At 39.8% G+C, this 24066-nt stretch overlaps 1 protein-coding gene across 4 annotated transcripts in view; it reads right to left on the minus strand.

Annotated features, from left to right (window-relative positions):
• CNTN1 (contactin 1) overlaps window positions 1–24066 on the minus strand; it is a 287008-nt gene that overhangs the window by 15597 nt on the left and 247345 nt on the right. For all 4 annotated transcript variants that reach the window (XM_070410419.1, XM_070410420.1, XM_070410422.1 and 1 more), the window contains 3 exons: window positions 20736–20922; window positions 17964–18076; window positions 17032–17188 (listed from right to left, as the gene is read on the minus strand). In XM_070410419.1, the coding sequence (XP_070266520.1) occupies window positions 17032–17188; window positions 17964–18076; window positions 20736–20922 (457 nt within the window). The remainder of the gene's footprint in view (window positions 1–17031; window positions 17189–17963; window positions 18077–20735; window positions 20923–24066) is intronic.

Below are 24066 nucleotides of genomic sequence, written 5' to 3' on the forward strand. Positions count from 1 at the left end.
AGGACTAAAGGGTCCTGGGTTTAGTTGCAGGCTGGATCCTTGGCCTTGGTAGGAGGTGCATGTGGGAGGCAATCAATCAGTGTGTCTCACATTGATGTTTTTCTCTCTCTCTGTCTCTGCCCATCCCTTCCACTCTCTCTAAAAATCAATGGAAAAAATATCCTCAGGTGAGGATTGACAAAAAATAAAAATAAAAAATTGAGACAAAGCTAGAAGATAATTATACTAAAACTAGAGGCCAGATGCATGAATTCGTGCACCGGTGGGGTCTGTCTGGACTGCCCGATTGGGGCCGATCACGGCCGGGCTGGTTGTGGGGAGGGGATGCGGGAGGTTGGCCAGCCATCCCCGCCCTTGATCGAGGTAGGGAAAGCTGATCAGAGCCACAATGTGCGTCAAAGCAACTGATCATTCCGGCGTTCCAGTCGCTTGGCATATATATATATATACACACACACACACTAGTGGCCCAGTTCATGAAATTCATGCATGAGGGGGGAGGGGAGGGGTTCCCTCAGCCCAGCCTGCACCCTCTCCAATCGGAAATCTCTCTCACAATCTGGGAATGCTGGCTTCTAACCACTCACCTGCCTGCCTTTTTGATTGCCCCTAACCTCTCTGCCTGCCCGTCTGATCACCCCTAGCTGCCTCTGCCTGCTTGCCTGATCGCCACTAATTGCCCTCCCCTGCCGGCCTGATCTCGCCCCCAACTGCCTCTGCTTGCCTGATCACCCCTAACTGCCCTCCCTTGCTGGCCCGATATCATCACCAACTGCCCTCCCCTGCCAGCCTGATCTCACCCCCAATTCATGCCCAGCGGGTAGGGGGTTCCCTCAGCCCAGCCTGTACCCTCACCAATTGGGGACCCCTTGGGGGATGTCCGACTGCCGTTGTTTTAGGCCTAACTGCCTCTGCCTGCCTGCCTGATTGCTCCCAACTGCCCTCCCCTGCTGGCCTGATCTCACCCCCAACTGCCCTCCCCTGCTTGCCTGATCTCTCCCCCAACTGCCCTCCCCTGCCTGCCTGATCGCCCCTAACTGCCTCTGCCTGCCTGATTGCCCCTAACTGCCTCTGCCTCAGTTCCCATCACCATGGCTTTGTCCAGAAGGAAGTCAGATGTCTGGAAGATGGCCAGTTGACCCAGTCTAATTAGCACATTACCCTTTTATTAGTATAGGTAGATTACGTAGGGTAGGATTGCTTAAATGGGAGGCGGGGGGGCTTTTTCAGCAGGAGGAGATGCTCTTGGCAGACAAAAACACATAATCCCTATATCTGGACTGATAACCAGCCATATGCACTATACTGCCAAAGCAGTTATTAAAAAATTGAACCGCTTTCTTACACCTTACACCAAAGAGTTGTTGCCCTTAAAACCCCTCCTCAGCCCCCACCTTAGGTTCTGCCTTCGTAGTTCACCCAGATTAGGTTCTTATTGGTTGGTTTCTATGCCAGTCAGCATCAAAAGCTCCGCCTCCTAGGCAGCCATTGGCTCCTCACACTTCTCCCCCTCCTCCATCCTGAGTTCTTTTAGAAGAGAGTAATGTATTGAAGGAAGATGTTGATAACCTAGTTAGAGTGTGTGAGTATAAAGAATAAGGTTTTTATTATATATGCTCCAATAAGTAATATCTAAGCTGCCTACAGAAGAAACTAGATTTACTTTCTTGAGTGTGTGTGTATGTTGGGATGGTGGTGGTGATGAGAAGATGAATTTTTCTAGAAATTGGACTGAGTGGTCCTCTTTCTCATCCTTCCTCTAATAAGATTTCATCCTCTCCATTAAATGGTGTCCATTTCAAGAATATTAATTTAATATTAACTATTGAATTATTTTATTCAAATATTTATTTATTAGTGTGATCCAGCTTATTCACTCTTCTAGACCTACCTGAGAGAATTCCAATCATGGTTCCTTAAAAGGAGATCACTATGTAGTTCAGCAAAAACTACCCTCAACAATTATGAAATAATATGATAGTAGATTTGATGTAATTGGTTTTTGTTTTTGGCCTCTTTTATGTAATGCTCCTCAGTATAAATCAATACATCATACTAAACGATAATTTAATAAACATTCATTCTATAAGGTGCAAAACAATGTCTTTTAAAAACACAGCTCCATGAAGTTTTGGACTGATCAATTCAGAAAATTGGTTCTATCTCCTGGGACTGGAATGAAAAGGGTATGTATGTACATAGATTATTCATTCTCCAAGGTGCAATATGGCCCCCATGGAGGTGAAAATTGTTTTTTATGGGTGAAAAAATCTAAATATAAGATATTATAATGGCTTTGCATCTCCAAAGGGCTACAGAGCATAAACAGACATGCAGCACATCCCTAGTATTAAAATTCCATAGGTGGCTGCAGTGCTAGGAAAAAAAATGTAATGTTTTTTGGGAGACAATAATGATAAAAATTTAAGAAACACTGCTATAGAGTATTATCTCTTGCAATCACACTTCCATTTGAAATTGCGTGGCAAAGGATTAAGGTACATGAAAACAGGTTTTAATTAATTAATTTATTACTCACAATTATAGTGAGTAAAACCTTATTCATCATGTACTACTCACAATAATAGGAGGTAATTATTCATAATTTATTACTCATATAAAAGGTTAACACTATTATTCCCATTCTACATGTAAAAAATAGACTATACTTATGCTAAATAAGCAAGGCATTTAAATTATATATATGAATATATATATATATATGACTATAATATATGAATATTATAGTCATCTTGGTTAGAAGAGTCAAATTTTGCAGGATATTGGAAAAATCAATAGCATAGGATCAGTGGTAGATCTGGGTACGGGAGAGTGGAGAAACTGTTAAGTTAGGAGGAGACTTGAAGGAATAAACTAGAAAGGTAAGAGTTAGTATCTGAAAATAGAATGCTTAAAATGAAAAATTATGATTTTTTCCCAGTTATTAGTAATATAATTTTTGTCAGGATTCTTACTCTCTTTGTCTATTATAGATGCATTGGCAGTCTGTGAATCCCTGAGAAACTAAAAATAATGCTTTCACATACATAAAATACAATATGTAGAGTTAAAAGGAAATCGATTATATTGAAATATGTATGTATATTTCAATATAATATACAAAGTAAATTAACAAAGTAAATATATGTTTATTAATATAACATACAAAGTCTAATTAAAAAGTATAATATACAAAGTAAATATATGTTTATTAATACATTAAAATGACATGCTTATTAGTACATTAAATAATAAAATCTAAGATTAGGGGTAATAAATATATTTTTGAAGTGATATTGAAACAGCTGAAATATATGAGAACATTTGTGATCCTAATTGGCGATGGTGATTTGTTGCTTAAATTTATATTTGAAGAAAATAATCCATTTCAGTTAGAAATTAGAGAAAATTACATTTTTTTTTCTCATTCAAGATTCAGGGATCCTCAAGTTTCAGTTTACACTCAAGTCTTGAAACCCTGTCTAGACTGTGATCATGAGTGGCTGGCTGAGGCAGGGCAGAGAGCATTAGTTTCCCTATAAATTAGGATCATTAGGAAAGAGGAATTAAGAGGCCAGGGTATTGGTAGGATCATCTACACAGATGTTCAAATCCAAAGAATTCACAACTTCCAGGCACATCTGGACTCTGAGGCATCTCCTATGGACTAAGAGTCTTGTTGAGCTAGTCCTCTATAATTTATAACACCCTTCTCTCTTCCTGCTTTATGGCCATGTGACCAAGCCTGGTGATTTGCTTTAGAGATGAAAGTTATACAGGGCTTGGAGTGGTAGGTTATAAGAGAATGAATATTGGCTGGATAAAGTCATATTCTTGGAATATGCTCTAAATGATTTATTTGCTCTTAGTCTGGCTCATTTTGCAGAAGGTGTCTGTAAAAAGTGCCTCTGGAATGTCTTTTACGCCATTGCATTGCTTTCAAACTGTGAATAATCCATCAAGGGGCCTGGCTTCTAGCCTTGCCCAACTATGGGAAGTATTTTGAGACCTAAGCATTCCTTCATAAATCACTAATGTTGGTCCCTAATGTAGTATCAAATGGACCATTTTAATATGTTGATATATCACTTTCCAGTTTAAGTGTTTTATATTCCCTCTTACTATAGCATTAAAGGTTTCCAGATCTATTTGTGAGAAATTTCCAGGGTTTTATTTTTAACCATGACAAAATCATTTTCTTTCCTAAATGGTTTCAAATTTATGTTACGGTGGGTAAGTGTCAAACCATAGGAGAGAAAATTTAAAACCCAACTCTCTCAGCACAAACAATTATCTTTATATTTTCCTGAGAGGGTTACAAATTTCAAAATAGCCTATAATGTTTCAAAGGAAAATTAATTTTGAAATAGTGTTTTGATGATTGATGTATATAACAATTCAAGATAATATAATTATTTTAACTCATTTAATTGTTACTCTTATTTTAGGAAACAATATTAAGTACTATGTTATGGTTTGTGGGGAGGTACATATAAATATTCCTTCCTTAGGATCATAAAATATTTAAAATCCCTTTAGTATACAGAATAGATGGATATGATATTTTTATGCCACTAATATACCAACATTCATAAAAATGCAAAATTGACTTTACTAATAATTAAAATTATACATATAATGTATGCATTGCACAGTATTATCTATTTTCTCGTGACCAATTTATTAATGCAAAATATTATGACCCATCACACAATTTGTTGAAACTGTATAATGACATTCTACAAAGCTTGATATATGCAAACAAGTTGAAATAGATAAATTACTATTTAATAAAACTGGAATTTTGCTGACACCCCAAAATTCAGCAAAATAAAACCCATCTCTGAATCAAGGTATTTCTCTTAAGATCATTTTCTAAAACTTCTTCAATGTAATTGCATCTTCACAAATGATAAATTCCTTTATTTACAACCCCCTTTTCCAAAGACTTACTATATATAGGAATTCCCTCTCATGCTAGATTCTAATTTTAGTCCCATCAGCAATATTCTTTCCATTTTCAACCCTGTTAGTACTACTTTCTAAATTTAGAAAAGACCATTAAATGTAGCTCTTAAGGGGAAAGGTGTCTCATACATCTGAGTATTGTGGTATAGCTAATCTAAAATATAAAACAAAGCAAAAAGTTTATAATTTTCTTACGGCAGTAATGACTTAAACTGTTTCTTATACATTCCAATTTTCTACTTAAATATTCTTTAACAGTAGTAATGCTACCCTATATAATTAAGAGGTAATATGCAAATTGACCATCATGCCCTCACACAAGATGGCTGCCCCCATGTGGTTTCAAGATGGCCAGCAGGGGAGGGCAGTTAGCGGTGACCAGGCTGGCAGGGGAGGACAGTTGGGGGTGACCGAACTGGCAGGAGAGGGCAGTTAGGGGTGACCAGGCCAGCAGGGGAGGGCAGTTGGGGGTGACTGGGCCTGCAGGGGAGGGAGGGCAGTTGGGGGGGACCAGGCCTGCAGGGGAGGGCAGTTAGGGGTGACTGGGTCAGCAGGGGAGGACAGTTGGGGGGGACCAAGCCTGCAGGGGATGGCAGTTGGGGGCAACTAGGCCTGCAGGGCAGGGAGGACATTTGGGGTGGGGGGGACCAGGCCTGCAGGGGATGGCAGTTAGGAGTGACCAGGCCAGCAGGGGAGGGCAGTTAGGGGTGACTGGGCCGGCAGGGGAGGGCAGTTGGGGGCGACCGGGCCAGCAGGATAGGGCAGTTGGGGCAACCAGGCCAGCAGGGGAGGGCAGTTGGGGGTGACTGGGCCTGTAGGGGATGGCAGTTAGGGCAGACCAGGCTGGCAGGGGAGGGTAGTTAGGGGTGACCGGGCTGGCAGGGAAGGGCAGTTGGGGGGGACCAGGCCAGCAGGGGAGGGCAAGGTGGGGGTGATCAGGTTGGCAGGGGAGCAGTTAGGTGTTGATCAGACTGGCAGGGGAGTGGTTAGGGGGTGATCAGGCTGGCAGGCAGAAGAGGTTAGGGACAATCAGACAGGCAGGCAGGCGAGTGGTTGGGAGTCAGCAGTTTGGGATTGTGAGAGGGATGTCTGACTGCCGGTTTAGGCCTGATCCCTGTGATCAGGCCTAAACCGGCAGTCGGACATCTCCCAAGAGGTCCCAGATTGGAGAGGATGCAGGCTGGGCTGAGGGACACTCCCCAGTGCATGAATTTCATGCACCGGGCCTCTAGTCCTATATACTAAAAGGCTAATATGCAAATTGACCAAACAGTGGAACGACCAGTTGCTATGATGCACACTGACCATCAGGGAGCAGACACTCAACACAGGAGCTGCACCCTGGTGGTCAGTGTGCTCCCACAGGGGAGCACCACTCAGTCAGAAGCCCTGAGCCAGGCTCACAGCTGGTGAATGCAGCAGCGGTGGTGGGAGCCTCTCCCGCCTCCATGACAGCACTAAGGATGTCTGACTGCCAGCTTAGGCCCACTCCAAGCAGGGAGCGGGCCTAAGCCATCAGTTGGACATTCCCCAAGGGCTTTCAGACTGAAAAATGGCTCAGGCTGAGCTGAGGGATCACCCCTCCCTACCCCCCGAGTGCACAAATTTTGTGCACCAGGCCTCTAGTAGCTATTTATCTATATGGATGAACCTCTGTTTACTGTCTTTAGGTCAGAGTTCTCTCAATTTAATTTATTGACATAACCCTTGCAAGTGTAACTTGTTCAATGTCATAAATCCTTGTTTTAATATTTCAATATCAGGATCAACAATTACTGTCTCTTATTAGTTGAATAAAAAATAATAATCCTGCCTAAATTTTCTGCTATTAAAGCTGATTTTGTATCTTTCCTATAACTCTTCATCCCTCTTATTACACATTCTTATGAAGCTGCTTTTTTACCTTGTTTTTTCTTATTCCCTTCCCTGCATTCATCCTTATTTACCTCATCATTTAACTTTGAATATTAAGAAGAAATCTTTTTATATCTGCTTCCTTGCTAATAACTTTCCATTAAAAAAATATTTATTGTTGAGAGCATTACAGATGTCACCCTTTTCCCCTCATTCTCCCTCTCCACGTGGTTCCAGTCCTACCCCGGCTTTCACAACCCTATTGTCTGTGCTCATAGGCAATGCATATCTATATATATAAAAGCCTAAGCAACCATCGCAAACAAAACAACTGAACAGAATACCGAACAGGCTGCATGGGGCGACCAGGCCGGTAGGGGGGTTAGTGAGGGATGACCAAACGACTGAGCAGCAGGCTGCAAAGATGGCAGTTCCCACAGCCAATAAGGAGAGAATATGCTAATTGACTGCCATGCCCTCAATGATGGTGGTGCCCACAGCCAATAAGAAGGGGATATGCTAATTGACTGCCATGCCCTCAAAGATGGTGGCACCCACAGCCAATAAGGAGGGAATATGCTGATTGACTGCCATACCCCCAAAGATGGCGGTGTCCATAGCCACAAGATGATGGCACCCAGTCCCCTCAGCCCTGCCAGGCGCATGTCTTTGGAGTACCCCGAGTCCCCTCAGACCCCCAGCTGCCCAGGGCCGGCCCGAGGTGCAGGCATGCTTTGGATGGCAGCTGGCCCGCCACCCAGGGCTACCCGAGGCTCAGGTAACCAGGGCCGGCCTAGGCTTGTGCTGCCGGCAGAGGCAGCAGCAGAGGAGTGATGGGGGTGTCGCCTTCCCCTGAACACTGTGTCGTTTCCTGCCCCTGAGGGCTCCCGGACTGTGAGAGGGGGCAGGCCAGGCTGAGGGACCCCACCCCTCAGTGCATGAATTTTCATGCACCGGGCCTCTAGTATGCATATAAGATCTTTGGTTAATCTTTTCCCGCCTCCCCTTCCACTTCCCTCTGAGATTAGTCAATCTGTTCCATGTTTCCATGCCCTTGGTTCTATTTTATTCATCAGTTTATTTTGTTCATTTATTTTGATTTTTAGAATTAATTGTTGTACTATTCTAAATATCTATTCATTGTCATTGCCTAATATATTCATTGTCATTTTACTACGCATTTCTCCTTCTTCTTCTTCTCCTTCTTCTCCTTCTTCTTCCTCTTCTCCTTCTCCTTCTCCTTCTCCTTCCTCTTCTCCTTTTCTCCTTCTCTCCTTCTCTCCTTCTCATTCTCCTTCTCCTTCTTCTTCTTTGTCTTCTTCTTCATTTTCTTCTTCTTCCTCTTCTTAAAGAATACCTTTCAACATTTCATGTAATACTGATTTGGTGGTGATGAACTCCTTTAGCTTTTTCTTGTCTGTGAAAATCTTTATCTGACCTTCAATTCTAAATGAGAGCTTTGCTGGGTAGAGTAATCTTGGTTGTAGATCTTTGATATTCATTATTTTGAATATTGCTTGCCACTCCCTTCTGGTCTACAAAGTTTCTGTTGAAAAATCAGCTGACAGTCTTATAGGCATACCCTTGTAGGTAACTAACTGCTTTTCTCTTGCTGCTTTTAATATTTTATCTTTGTCTTTAACCTTTGGCATTTTAATTATGATGTGTCTTGGTTTGGACCTCTTTGGGTTCCTCTTATTTGATACTCTCTGTGGTTTCTGGACTTGAAAATCTATTTCTTTCACCAGGTAGAGGAAGTTTTGTATCATTATTTCTTCAAATAGGTTTTCAATATCTTGCTCTCTCTCTTCTCTGTCTGGTACCCCCATAATGTGAATGTTGGCACACTTGAAATGATGCCAACAGCAATCAAGGCTCAACTACAAGACTGTGCACACAGCCCACACAGGGCACAGCTAGAGTTTCCAGCTCAGGTGACTGGGGAGGCTGAGCCGCTGGGCCCTACAGGACACCTACTACACAAGGCCACTCAGATAATTCCAGGATACATAGCAGCTCTACCTAATACATAGAAACAAACACAGGGAAGCATCCAAAATGCGGAGACAAAGAAACATGTCACACATGAAAGAACAGAAGAAATCTCCAGGAAAAAAAAACCACAAAACTAAATGAAATAGAAGCAAACATACTACTAGATACAGAATTTAAAAAAAAATGATTATATGGTTGACTAAGGAGTTTAATGAGAGCTTCTAGGGACTTAGTGAGACTTTCAAGGATCTTAGTGAGACTTTTAAAGACATGAAAAAGTACCAGTCAGAATTAAGCACATACTAACTGAAATAAAGAAAAATTTACAGGGATTCAACAGTAGTGTAGATGATTCCTAGAATCAAATCAATGATTTGAATTACGAGGAAGCAAAAAACACCCAATCAGAAGAACAAAAAGAAAAAAAGAATAAAAATATATGAAGATAGTATAAGGAGCCCCTGCACAACTTTAAGTGTACTAACATTTACATTATGGGGGTGCCAGAAGAAGAGAGAGAGCACTTTCCATTTTTTTGTTCAGATGTTCACTTCTCAAGGAAGGCTTTCCCGCCCCCAGCTCAGCTGTAAATCTTGGTCACTGTGAATAACCATAGAAATGCCATTTTAGTAGTTCAGGGATAGACTTGTGACCCAATTCTGGACAATATGGGAAAGATTTCCTGAGAGCCTTCTGGGAAATTTTAAAATAGAACTTCCTTAGACAGTATTGGGCAGTGATGGCGAACCTTTTGAGCTCGGCGTGTCAGCATTTTGAAAACCCTAACTTAACTCTGGTGCCGTGTCACATACAGAAATTTTTTGATATTTGCAACCATAGTAAAACAAAGATTTATATTTTTGATATTTATTTCATATATTTAAATGCCATTTAACAAAGAAAAATCAACCAAAAAAATGAGTTCGTGTGTCACCTCTGACAAGCGTGTCATAGGTTGGCCATCACTGGTATTGGGTCTGCATGCAATAGTTACTGCAGCCATCTTGCAACCACAAAAATGACAAGTCTGAGAATGAAGCTGGTTATGAGCCTTCCCAAGTAAAGAAAGAGGGGGAAACTGGTCCTTGATTATATTTTTGAGACACTGATTTCTCTAAGGTCTAAAGGCCACCTATCTCTCAGGCAATTCTGAATTGAGAGTTTGTTACTGACAGCTGAAAATATTCTAATACATACACAATGCTCATCTATTTAAATTATTCTTTAATTAGATGTAATGAATCCTTGTTTCCTACTCTATTAACTTTGTAATTTGCCAACTTTGGGCAACACTAACAACCATCTGCTATCTCCATTTCTGTACTCAGGCTGGTATGTATTGCAGATAGTATATAATTATGCCAACTGGTTCTCTGACAAATTTCTTATCTGACCTCAGCTGGTTTCTCAGTTTTGCTAGATGATTTTTTAAAATCTATCTCCACCTGGCTTCATTTGGATAGATATAGCATGAACTAGCATGCCAAAATTGGAACTCCTAACTTTTCTTTTCCAATCATCTATTTTCAGGAGATGATTCTGTTAAAGTAGATAATTCTGTTGGCCATTTTAATAGATGATTTTGTTGGACAATCTAAATTCTTCAAGTTATGCCAAATACTTTTTCACACCCTTATGAAATCATCAGGAAACATTGTTGGGTCATATTCCAAATAAATTCTGACTATAACTACTTCTTATTACTTCTACTGTGACCACAATAGATTTTTGTCTTCTAATTACCCTCCTTGTTTCCAGAGATTCAGAGATTTTGCCCACCATTCATGAGATTCCTACCTTCTTCCAAAGAAAAACTAGAATAAGACTTCTAAAATATAAACCTGATCATGTCACTTCTTACCTTAAACTGTTTTGATGGATGGCTTCTCATCCCATTTAAAGAAAACTCAAAAGTCCTTAACCAGGACCTAAAAAAACCTAGTTAAGATTCAGGTCCCATCTACCTCTCCAGCCTCATTGTATCCACTCTCCCTGTCGCTTACTCAGCCCCAGTCACACTGGTCACCCAGCTGTTTCTTGAACATCTAAGCATGAGCCTGGTATTTGTTCTAGTGGAAATAATTCTTCTTTCGGATAAACTACATGGACCATTCCTTCACTTCACTGAATTCTCTTTCCCACTGTTATCTCATCAGAGAAGGCTTTTGCTGCTGCTCTTATTGAAAACCTGGGCCTACCTAGTCTTTTACATTGCTCCCTACACACCTTCCTCTGCTTTACTGCTTCACTTTCTTCAGTTATGCTCAGATATTGTCCCTATCAGACAAAATATTACATTATTACAAAAATGATTAACTGATTCTGCCTCCTCCCTTTAGAATTTAAGCTCCATGAGGTTTGCTTAAAGGAATAAGACTTTTAACTCCACTATTTTATGGATGTTTTTCTCTTTAAATTACCAAGGAGTTATGAGCTGAATTTTGTCCCCTCAAAAATTCATGTGTTGAAGCCCTAATGCCCAATACATTAGAATGACTGGATTTAGAGAGAGAGAGAGTCTTTAGTTAAAATGAGATCATTAGGGTGGGCTCTAATCCCACATGACTGGTGTTCTTATAAGAAGGAGAAGTTAGGCCATAGATATACACAAAGGAAAGACCATGTAAAGACACGTAGAGAAGATGGCCAGCTACAAGCCAGAGAGAGAGGCCACAGAAGAAGTGAAACCTGCCGACAACTTGACCTCAGACTTCCAGCATCCAGAATTGTGAGAAAATAAATTTCAGTTATTTAAACCATCCAGTCTGTGGTACTTGGTTATGGCAGCCCTAGCAAACTAATATAGACCTTTCACATGCCAAATTCAATACCTTTCTTTAGTTCTTCACTTTTTAAATCCCCTTTTAACTTTTCCAAGTTTGAAATAAATCATGCAAGTTAGCATATTTTAAAATATAATTAAAAATAACAAGAACAACAGCCTACCTGTATACTTACCAGCCAGGCAAAGAAATAACATTGTTATCACCCTATAAGCTTCTTCCCGGTTGCCCTCTCCCCACTGCCCCAGTCACAAGGCAACACTGTAATGAATTGTGTGTTAATCATTTTTTGCTGGTGAAGTTTTACTTATGCCATATAAGTACCCCACTTTTGTGGTATGGTTAGTTCCTATCTAAGACTACTATGTATATCTATCTATCTATCTATCTATCTATCTATCTATCTATCTATCCATCTATCTATCTATCATCTATCTATCTATCTTTAGGCTGTTGTACAATATTAGAAACTCAAAAACAATTTTGGTTTTTGAAAATGCTTACAGAGGAGATATTTGCCAAATTAGTTATGTTAATATTGCATTTTAATCTAATAACATAGGAATTAAAAATAAACAATTTCAACTACCTTCTTGTTATCTTTATACTGTACTACTTAGGCACTGGAGAGAGGAACATGTGAGTAATAGAGTTAAACATCTATCGGTTCCACCTAAAAAATGGTTTCCTAGCCCTTCCACTTCTGCTACTGGGCCGAAGAGGACAAAGGGAAAACACAAAATGTGTTTTTCATCAGTGTTTAAGTCAGTGGCTTTGGTTATATAGTTTAACTTAATAGCTTGGAGTTACCAAAAATAATAGGTTAAATGTTTAGACTCCATCATCTGTGGTAACACCAGGATAAATTACAGATTTATTAGAAGACATAAAGTCAACAAAATGAATATATAGGAACTTTAAATCAAATGGTAAAAGGCCTTGCTTTTGTAGAACCCACCCGAGACTTCGCCACTGCCCTCTTTCCAGGCCATACCATCATCATCTTTAATCATTCTATGATAATAACCTTATAATTCATCTCCTTACATCTTACTCCCCTACATATATATTTTTCCACAATCACCAAAGTGATTTTCAAGTACAAATATCTTATCATGTTGTTTCTACATTGAAGGTTTCTGTTGACTACTGCCTGCTCTTAGGAAGAAGTCCAGATGCTAAAATGTCCTTAAAAGTCTCCCTTAATTTGACTAAAATATCTGTACTCTGTTTAAGACTAAAAAGAAATATAAAAGCTCACAATGTGCACATTCATACCTAAATACTGAAGTACATGTTTCTCTGTGGATATTTATTTATGACCAAGAATACTCACCAATCTGTATTGTAAAATTTGTAGTGAATTTGTAATAAGTAAAATTAGTATATTAAAATTTATAATCAAAATACTGTGGCTATCTTCACATTTTTCTTAATTAGGCTCACAATCTACACTAATAAAAGAGAAACATGGTAATTAGCGTACGACCGCTACCCTTTTCATTGGCTAATCAGTGAGTATATGCAAATTAACTGTCAGCCAAGATGGCGGCCGGCAGCCAGGCACTGAAGCGAGCATGAGGCTTGCTTGCTGTGGACTCCAACGTTCCCCGCCTCACTTGCCGGCCTCTCAGCTGCAACTCTAAGCAACTATATACTATGTTGCAAATAAGAAGCTAAACAAAACACCAGAAACCAGCCGGACTGAAAGCCAGTGGACCGAAACTTTGTATCGATGTTTTCAGCAGCAAGGCCTCAGAGCTAAAGCTGGCCCAGAATAAAAAAAAAAAAAAGAAAACAAGGAGCGGTTGGAAGCTTCAGTTACTCGCTTCCGGAAAACAGCCCTCAACTCCTCTCCCAGACTGGCCAGGCACCCCAGTGGGGACCCCCACCCTGATCCAGGACACCCTTCAGGGCAAACCAGCCAGCCCCCACCCATGCACCAGGCCTCTATCCTATATAGTAAAAGGGTAATATGCCTCCCGGCACCGGGATCAGCGTGACAGGGGGCAGCGTCCAAACCCCGATTGCCCTGCAGCTCTGTGTGTGACAGGGGGCGGGGCCACAACCTCCCTATCCGCCCTGCTCTGTTTGTGACAGGGGAAGGCGCCCCAACCCCCTGATCAGCCCTGCTCTGTGCCTGATAGGGGGGAGCTCCCCAATCCCCTGATTGCCCTGCGGCTCTGTGTTTGACAGGGTGTAGCACACCAACACCCTGATCGGCCCTGCTCTGTGTATGACAGGATGCGGCGGCCCAATCCCCCCCCCCCCCTCCACGGGCCCTGCTCGGTGTGACAGGGTAGAGTCATAACCCCTCCATCGGCCCTGCCCCGAGTGTGACAGTGGTGGCACCCCAACCCCCTGATCGGCCCTGCTCTGTGGGTGATAGAGGGTGGCGCCCCAACCCCCCTCCACGGGCCTTGCTCTGTGTGTGACAGGGTAGAGCCATAACCTCCCCATTGGCCCTGCCCTGAGTATGACAGGGTGCAGCACCCCAACCCCCTGATCCGCCCTGCTCTGTGTGTGACAGGGGCGGTGCCCCAACTCCCCTATCGGCCCTACTCTGTGAGTGACAGGGGGGAGCTCCTCAACCACCTGATCGGCCCTGCTCTGTGCATGACAGGGGGGAGCTCCCCAACCCCCTGATTGACCCTGCTCTGTGAGTGACAGAGTACGGCCCCCCAACCCCCCTAATGGGCCCTGCTCTTTGAGTGACAGGGGGCAGTGCCCCAACCCCCTGATGGGCCCTGCTCTGTGAGTGACAGGGGGCAGCGCCCCAGCCCCCTGATCGGCCCTGCTCTGTGCGTGACAGGGGGTGGTGCCAAAACCTCCCCATCGACCCTGCCTTGATTGTGACAGGGACAGCACCCCAACTCCCCAATCGGCCCTGCTCTGAGCCTGACCAGGGGCTGCACTTAGGGATTGGGCCTGCCTTCTGCCACCCGGGAGCAGGCCTAAGCCAGCAGGTCGTTATCTCCCGAGGGGTCCCAGACTGCGAGAGGGCATAAGCCAGGCTGGGGGACCCCTTTCCCCCCGCCCCCCGAGTGCACAAATTTTTGTGCACCAGGCCTCTAGTGTTATATAAAAACAAAAGATTATTAATAGGAAATATAGAACTTATTAGAGATAGTATGCTAATGGTGAAACATTTGCAGTGTTACATATGCCTTGATGTGAGCTATAAACATGTCATAGGGAATAATTTATTAAGACAGCAGATAACAGTGCTCAGGTCAGAGAGAAGTGGAGTTAAAGATTACCATGTCAAATAAATTTTCTGTAATATCTCTCACATTACATCTTACTCTCTGTAAGAACCAACTTCGTGGATTAGCCCATGGCACAATACAAATCATGAGCCTAATGGGAAGTGCATCTACATTCTAGATATCTAAAAAGTAGTTTAAGTTGCCCAAATTATTTTTTAACTAAATTTTACTGTACAAAAATTCTAAGTTTACTCAAACATTATTTGTTAAAACCCTGTTCTGTGCCAGATATGTACGGTAGGTGCTGGGGATTCGAAGGCTAAACAAGTAAAAAGGAGCTTGTTCTCATGGAGCTTACATTCAAGTAACAATTTCTTCATTCAAGACAGTCAACAATATAAGTATACATGAATAAGAGAATTTTAAATAGTTATAAATGTTATGAAGAACATAAAACAGTGATGCAATATGACAAAAAAATTAGAGTAGGGGGTGATCTTACACTGAAAGCCATATAGTTCTACTCTGAGAAGATGACATCTGAGCACAAACAAACATGACAAGAATGAGACTGCCATGCCAAGATCTGGAGAATTTCAGACAGCAACAAGAACAAGCATAGATGCTTCAAGGTAGGCATAATGTTGGTATGCTCAAGCAGAGAAAGAAGGTTAATGGAGCAAGGGAAAAATCACTTACTTGAGGTGAGAGAGTTTGGTGGGGCCAGATTATATAGGGCACACTAGGTCACAGTAAGAAATTTAGATTTATTCTATAGCATTTCTTTCTGAGAGGAGAGTGATATGATTTGACTCCCTCCAGCTGCTGCATAGAGAATGGGCTAAAGGAAGACAAAATAAGAAGCCCAGAAAAATTTTAGAATTGCAGTTGGGCCAGTGGGGATGATTGTAATCTGGACTCGAAGGAATGTGTAAATATATAAGTGGTAGCACATTTTACGTATGTAAACTGTGCCTATGCATTGTGGGCAATCTATATTATAAAAAGCCGGTGGCAGTAATGCCGTAACGACATAATGACCAAACAACCGGTCACCAGGAGGTGCATTGATGGGTCTCGCAGCACAGTGGGGGTCTGGGTCTCGCAGCACAGTGGGGGTCTGGGTCTCGCATGATTTTGTGCACTGGGCCTCTAGTAAATGAATATTTGTTGAATGAATGGACAGCATAACTCATGTGACCATTAACCTAGCAATGTATTTTTGTAATTTCCAAATTTTCTAAAATGACATGATATTTAAACTAAAAAAGTTTCCATCTAAATTTTTTAAATTTACAAGAAAATCTAAAATTTCCATTTATATTTCCATGCTTTTCTCACTATAAGATAATTTAAACAATTTACAAGTAAATCCAAATTATTAAAAATTCTAGAATGGTACCATTCACCAAATATCTAATATTTCCTAATGTTAATTCTACAGTTTCTTTATGCAATTATAGTCAGACTGAAAAGTATGGCATTGTATTAAAGGGTATTTTATTAGTTTAATATGCAAATATTCATTATTTAGATATAAATCATGACATTTCAAATCAACTTTTTTTGAAGTTAATTATTCTTGTATTTCAGTTTCTCATAAAATTTTCAAATTAACATCAGTTTTTATTCTGTGTAATTAAGCTACACTATCCATCCAGGGTGAGAAAAAGTATTAAAATTTAAACAAATAATAGAGTTCTACAAATCCTAAAAAGGGAAGAAATTGTTGACTCAAATATGTATTTTGAATGAACTAGTGCTGTGAGAAAAATATTTTTTCAGAGAAAGAATAGATATGCAGACAGGGAGATGATAAAAGAATAATCATTTACTGTCTTTTTACTTTACTACTATATTCATATGTGCAAGACAAGAAAAAGGAGGTTAGAAGAATATTAACAATAGTCCAGTGAATTTCCTTTTGATATAAGAGAAGTTTGGTCATTATTATCTATTGCCCTAGTATTATGTCTCATTTTAATACATTATAGTATTTTAATTATGCTTTGACACCCAGATAATAATCAACAAGTATGCGGTGTGTTGCAAATTTACTTTTGTGACTCAGAAGGAAAGAAATGTCAAGCTTCAGGGCATCCTTGACATTTCAAATCACTCATATTCGTGTGAATATCAGTCCTACCTTTACTCTTGGGAACCCATGTAGCCTAGAAACTTACAAGTACCCAAATGAAATGGGTCTTAAATGACTGGCTTACCTGAAATTTTGACTTGAGACACCACTCCATCTCCTCCATCACTGTGTGCACGCACTTCCACAACATACTCTCCATCCCTGGGGATTGGAACTTCTATGGAGTGTTTATGAGTTGAGTACAGTTTGCCATCATGCTGGCCATCAGGTCTATAGAGTACCTTAAGAAGTCCCAAAATATGTAAAATTAATAAAGTGGTACCAATGCGTGAATGCCCTAAACAGAATATTCTTACGCTTTTATTAATAAAATTAGTCCTAGGGTAGCTATATGTAATAATTTCTGGAAAATTAATGTTATTTTGCATTCAAATAAATCAATTTCACCTATATTTTAGGATTATCCAATAGAATGTGAATTTTTTAGATGACCTAAAATAAAGATTGTGAAGAATGTAATTTTTAAAAGAAGTAGTACAAAAAGAGGGCTCTTTCAATAAATTGAAGTAGTCGAAAAAATTGCTTCACAATTTAAAACGTTTTTCACATTAGTTCTAACATTTAGTATACAATGAAAAATGTGATAGGGTGTGATATAGAGAATATACAGAAATAATATTTTTCTCTTTTTGTTCATTTATAGATGGCAACTCAATACATCAAAGAGTTCGCTGTGTGCTGGGAAACTCTATCTTAATCATTGTGGAACAAAAGTGGATTCTTTCTGTCTCTGTTCTTCAGGCATGATTATTCTAACAACTCTGTACTTTAAAGCAGTTATTTTATCTTGCTCACTTGATGCATCATTTTCTTAGACTGCACTGAAGACCTTTTCTCATTTCAAAATTTATCATAGCACTGTGTCATCTGATACTGTTACACAGCTAGAATGAGAAAACTGAATGGATTTTGCAGAAAGAGCAAAAAGTCCCAACACCAGTCCTCTTTGTAAGAATGAAGCTTGAGGGGGGAATACTCCAGTAATCTTTTATCTACCTTATATCCTGTCACTGTAGATTCATTTGATAGTGCGACCACATGATCCCAGGTGATTATGTACCGTGAACCAGACCTTATGGAACTGATGATTCTTGGCGGCTGGCTTGGAGCTGTGAAAAGTAATAATATGCAATTGACCATCACCATTTCCAGCTTCAGTTCTGCAAGCTGCATTGTGTCAGGAATTATAATGCTGATGCTAATAATGTGACAACAGCAACAGCTAATTTTAATGATTGCTTCCTATATGGCAGGCACTATGCTAAGCACTTTATGACCCATGGTCCTGTGAGGTAGATAATATAACTTTTGTCATCCTCTCATCATCTTTCACTCGAGTTTCTTTTTGAACCAATCTTATGACACTGCTGCTCTCAAGGTTATCCATTATGACAACTGGGCCAATTTTCATGGCACTTTTTTAATTCTTTTTTTAATTTAACATTTTTGAAGCATTTCACATAATTGATCTTCTGATTCCTTGTGGAATTTAATTTTTTTCTTAATTCATGATCCTTTAAAGTCCATTTCTGCCTCCTACCTCTCTGGCTGCTCTTTCTCATCACCATGCTTTGCTGGCTCCACATTCTCTGATCAATTTTTACATGTTGGAATGACGTAGGACCTGATCCTGAGCACCCTTCTCTCCTCTATGAATCTTCCCTACTTCTTACACCTGGGACCAGAGCTGTATGTACTCACAATTCTATCTCTAATCTTTGTCATAAGCTTTAAACATACATGTGCAACTGAAGATCTCTACTTTAATGTTTCAAAGTCTTCTCAAATGTAATAAAATCAAGATGGGATATCTGTAATGTACCCCCAGATGTGCCTCTCTAGAAGTCTTTCACAATTAAATCCCCAGTTTCTCAAACAAAAATCTAGTTATTCATCTTTCATTTCATTCATTGTCAATACCCAAACAAGCAGCAAGTTGTCAATGCTGCCTGCAGAAAATGTTCTATTTCTCCCTGTGATTACTTAGTTCTGACCACCACCATTTCTTTCCTTGACTACTAAAGTAACCTCCTGATTGGCTATTCTGCTTACACTCTTATCCATCACTACCTACTGTCCATCTAGAACCAACCCAGAATGATTTCTTCCAAACATGTTAATTAGGTATTACTCTCAACTTTAAACTCTTCCAATGGCTTCTTATACTTAGGAATAACTCAAATTCCTTACTATGACCTACAAGGCCATTCATATTTTGATGCCAACATACTTCCCCTTCTCACCTCAGAACTTATATCCTGGCCCCATTGGCCTTTCTAGACTTAAAACATATCAAACTCTTTCCGCCTAAAGGCTTTGCACTCATAATTTTCTCTGCCTGAAACAATCTCTCATCTCCCACAGCCCCAGTACTCACATAGTAGGTCCTTATTATTACTCATATCCAAGCACCAATGGCATCTCTCAAAGAGGCCACTCCTGACCACCCAATTGGAATTTGGTTCTTGCCCAAATCAGTTTCAATTTTATCATCTGTTTATCCACTTTATTGTCCTATCATCTGATATTATCATATTTATTTGTCAGAGATTTAGTTTTATTTTTGTTTTGTTTTACTCTCTCCTTCCAATTGTTGGTAATCCCATGAGAAAAGACTATAAGTCTAGTTTGAAGTCTTCTGTATCCTCAACACCTAGAACAGTGCTCAGCACTTAGCATACTTTGGATGAATAAATAAATGGATAAAAGAACAAAGAAGTAAATGTTCCTTTCACAGATTTGAAAACTGAGGTTTAAAGATTTGAAGTAATTTGTCTTATCATCACACATTTCTTTGAGTGGCAGAAACAGATCCGATACCCATGTGTGATACCAAAGTCTGGCTCTTACCACCATGTTCTTTTAGAAGTTTCTTTTTTTCCAAGTAAACTTCATAAATTTATAAAACTATAATGCTAATCACATCTTTGATTAATTGCAAAACTCCCTGAATAGAAATTCTCCTATTTGAAATATTCAACTTGATTCAAGAAAGAGATATCAAAGAGCCAGAGAGATGAGAATGACCAGATCATCTGAACAGTGATCTTGTTGTATGAACAATGAGAGCATGTGGTGATAAGGGAGTAAATGTAGTGCTACAGCATTTGTACTCTGCAATGATGAACATTTGTAAGTCATCACAAAGAAGAAAAAAGAAGCAGAATTTAATTTGTTTCATGCTGTCAATGTATTTCTATGAAAATAAAGTTTGAGCCAAAACCGGTTTGGCTCAGTGGATAGAACGTCGGCCTGCTGACTGAAGGGTCCCAGGTTCGATTCCAGTCAAGGGCATGTACCTGGGTTGCGGGCACATCCCCGGTGGGAGATGTGCAGGAGGCAGCTGATCGATGTTTCTTTCTCATTGATGTTTCTGACTCTCTAGCTCTCTCCCTTACTCTCTGTAAAAAATCAATAAAATATATATTTAAAAAAATAAATAAATAAAGTTTGAAATAATAACAGAATGAATAAAAATTAGTTATCTAATGGTGAAAAATTTTGAGGGGCATCGTTTCAAAGGGAGGTTCTGTAATTTTATTTCTAAAATGGAACATTAATGTATAAAGGCATTCCCCATATTTTTTCATCATTGACATTAACTATCCATGTTTCTTTAAATTTTTTGTGTGATTTTAATGAAAAAAAAAAAAGAAAATCAAATGTGCTAAGACTGCTAGGTAATAAATTTCTCTCAAATGTACCTTCATCATGATGGAACCGATTGCTAGTTTTCGACAAGTCTAAAATGCGAATGTTCAGACTCACGTGCTTTCTTGGTGAAGGTCTCAATCATCTCACTGGGAGGCCCACACCCGGCACTATTGCACGCCCTGACGTCCACAGAGTACTGGGTGTCCGGCAGAAGGTTCTCCAGCCTGGCCGAGTACTCTTGGCTGTTGACTTGAACTCTGTGTGCAGCTGCTTCTTTGTCATGAGCTGACCAGTACCGAATCTGCAAATAGTCAAGTTGAGTAACAGTTTATCATGATGCAGACACTTAAATTGTGAAAAGTTCTTTTCAGCTGACTCTGTCACTATTGATGCCAACCATTATATTGTCAAATATTCCTTAGTGCTACTTACATTTCTAGCAGTCTTAGACCATAGCAAGGCTTACAATGCAGATGATTAAACTTGTCAAAGACAAATCAAAAGCTCATATGATTGCTTTAAATAGTCCTACAATGACAAAAACAAAACAAAACCCACAAAACTATCTGCGTAAGGTTTACCTTCAAAATGTAAAATCTTTCTGTGGAGGCATTTGCCACAATAATTTTTATTATCTATTTCCTGCTTTATTTCTGTTCACATGATTTCGAATTTGTTATGAGCCATTGATAAAGCAGTTTTCCAGGAACACAACCTTTTTTGACAAAAATAATCATCATGTAGCCTAGAGCACACCAGTGATATAACTTCCTGCTATCTCATTTCAGTAGCAGGAGTATATTATTTATTTTGAACCTGCATAGATGCCAGATATGAAAGAAATATTACACTTAACAACTTGAATAGATGTAGAGGTTATTTACCTTTAAAATAATTTTTTAAAATTCTATCCATGGTGTGATTAGAAATGATTACTTTTACCAACCAAAGTATCAATGACAACCTTCCTTGTCTCTTAAAGTTTAAGTAAAAGTAAGTTTTCATTATAATTTTAATTTTCATTATAATTTTCATTCTTCAAATAAGATGTTTCCTTGGTCAGAAGTCTATAATTATATCTAAGTTATAAGTAAAAGGAAAAATCATTTATAAGTATACTAGTATTTGACAGATTTTCAATGCCCTGTCTATAAAACAATGGCATTTTAATTTCAAAATTAAGCAAAGTGACTTACAAATAATATCTAACATTTATATAATCCTGAACTTTTCATTTACATAAAACATATGAAACCACTAGAAAATGGAACTGGATGGCTCAAATTCACCTGGTAACAAAGTGAGGTTTATGTGTAGAATGAACACTTCAGAACAAAGGCTAGCTACTAATTGCTTATTGGTTTCTTTGCAGTCTTTTTACTTTGTTTACAATAGTATTTTCTGATCATAGTATTTTGATAGAAGCTCTTTGGCATTCCTATCATCTGACCAAGAGGATGGCCAGGGCCGAGGACTGGAATTGCACCAAGTGGCTCCAGAGGCAGAACTTGGCTGGCAGAGAAAAGGCTTCCTCAGGAGGGGCCCTCCGGAGAAGGCATGCCTTCCCTGGGGCTGGAAGTGCTCCTGCAGTGACTACACTCATCTGAGGAGGAGGAGGACGGCTTACATTTTAGTGGACATTTGAACGAGGTGATACATAGGTTTCTTCCACTGCTTGACGAAAAAATAAAATGAACATTTACATTTCTAATAAAATGCCAGGTACTGCATAGGCTCACCCACCTATAAAATCTTCTCAATAAACCTAGGATGGCAGTGTTCACTCTGTTTTATAGCAAACAAAACTGAAATCCCTGGGGTGCATCCATTTTTACATGCATGCTTGTTGACTGAATGTGTACCACATTTTGAAGTCTTCATTCCATGGTAACATTTTTTTTTTCTATCCAGTTTAAGAGGACGAGCTTTTAAACTAGATTAATATAACAAAAGCCATTTCTAAAGAATACTATGCACTAAAATGAGTGATAAAATATCTCTGCCATCGCATCCAAAATTGAATGGGGCAGTTTGGCAATGCAAAAGGAAAGAACCCTAATTGATATTTATTTCCCAATTAAAAAGTTTATACTCTGATTATTGTCTGCATTCATTGATGCCAATGTATTGCTTCCAACCTCATATTTACTTTATACTCTGCCTGTTGGAAGTTATAAAACAGTCAATATATAATTCTTAGGCAAAGATAATATATAATCATCTGGCATGTTTTTAACAAAGTAAAATATACATTTAGCACTTTGATTAAATGAGTGAGTTATATATTAAATAACATTTTTTTCTCTCTTTTTTATCACTTAGGAGGGAATCTATATAATAAAAGCCTAAGCGACCATTACACAGAATGACCAGAATGACCAGGAGCTGCCCCCTGGTGGTCAGTGTGCTTCCACAGGGGGAGCAGTGCTCAACCAGAAGCTGGACTCATGGCTGGTGAGCACAGTGGTGGTGGCAGGAGCCTCTGCGGCAGCACTAAGGAGCAATGAGCTGAGCAGTAAGGTGCAGTGAGCAGGCAGGCGGTAAGGTGTGAGGTGTCCTGGACTACCAGCTTAGGCCTGATCCCAACAGGGAGTGGGCCTAAGCTGGCAGGCAGACATCCCCTGAGAGGTCCCAGCCTGCAAGAGGGTGCAGGCCAGGCTGAAGGACCCCCGCCCCCCCCCCCCAGTGCATGAATTTCGTGCACCAGACCTCTAGTAGTAATATAAATGAAGAAAAAAAAATCCTGTGATCCAAATGGCATTCAAACTCCAAATATTGATGTCTTCTCTCAAGATACCTTGGACTTGATTGTTATAAGGGCTTGTAACATCTGGTGAATTTCTCTCCCCCATTTCTTTTCTAATAGCTGTAAATCTAGTTGTCAGCTTAATAAGTTATGAATACTGGGTCTTCTCAGTCTGTGCCTCATTCTACTCTCTAAACTTCAGCTCAACTCTTTAGAAGATTAACTAAAGATATGTTGAGATCAACTCAAATCATAACCTACAGTACCAACAAAGAAAAAGAAAAAAACCTTCCTGTCAGTTTGTGAGTTTATAACTAAAAATGTGGTTGGGTTCTGTGGTTACCTTTCAGAATCATGGCTTTGAGAAAGCCAGGTTATGACACTTTATTTGATCATGCTTCAGTATTTATGTTAACATGCAGAGAATATTTATTTAGTGCCTACCATGTGCCCAGCACTGTTCTGGCACTGAGAACAAAATAGACAAAAGCCTGCCCTCATGAAACAAATATTTCATGGACAGATGAAGAAGGGGAGAACAAGAATTGAGAGGACAAGATGTCAGGGGCAAGCAGGGGTGGGGGGCAGCTTACTGCCTGCAGCTCCAGAAGGGCACTAACTGAGTATAACATACAAAAGTCTGTGGTTTGGCATAAAGCCTTGGACTTTGAATCAGATAATCTGAGTTTAGACCCTGCT

This window comes from Myotis yumanensis, unplaced genomic scaffold (assembly GCF_028538775.1).
Source record: "Myotis yumanensis isolate MYYU_CA2020_CCGP unplaced genomic scaffold, mMyoYum1.0.hap1 SCAF_3, whole genome shotgun sequence".
Taxonomy (NCBI): Eukaryota; Metazoa; Chordata; class Mammalia; order Chiroptera; family Vespertilionidae; genus Myotis; species Myotis yumanensis.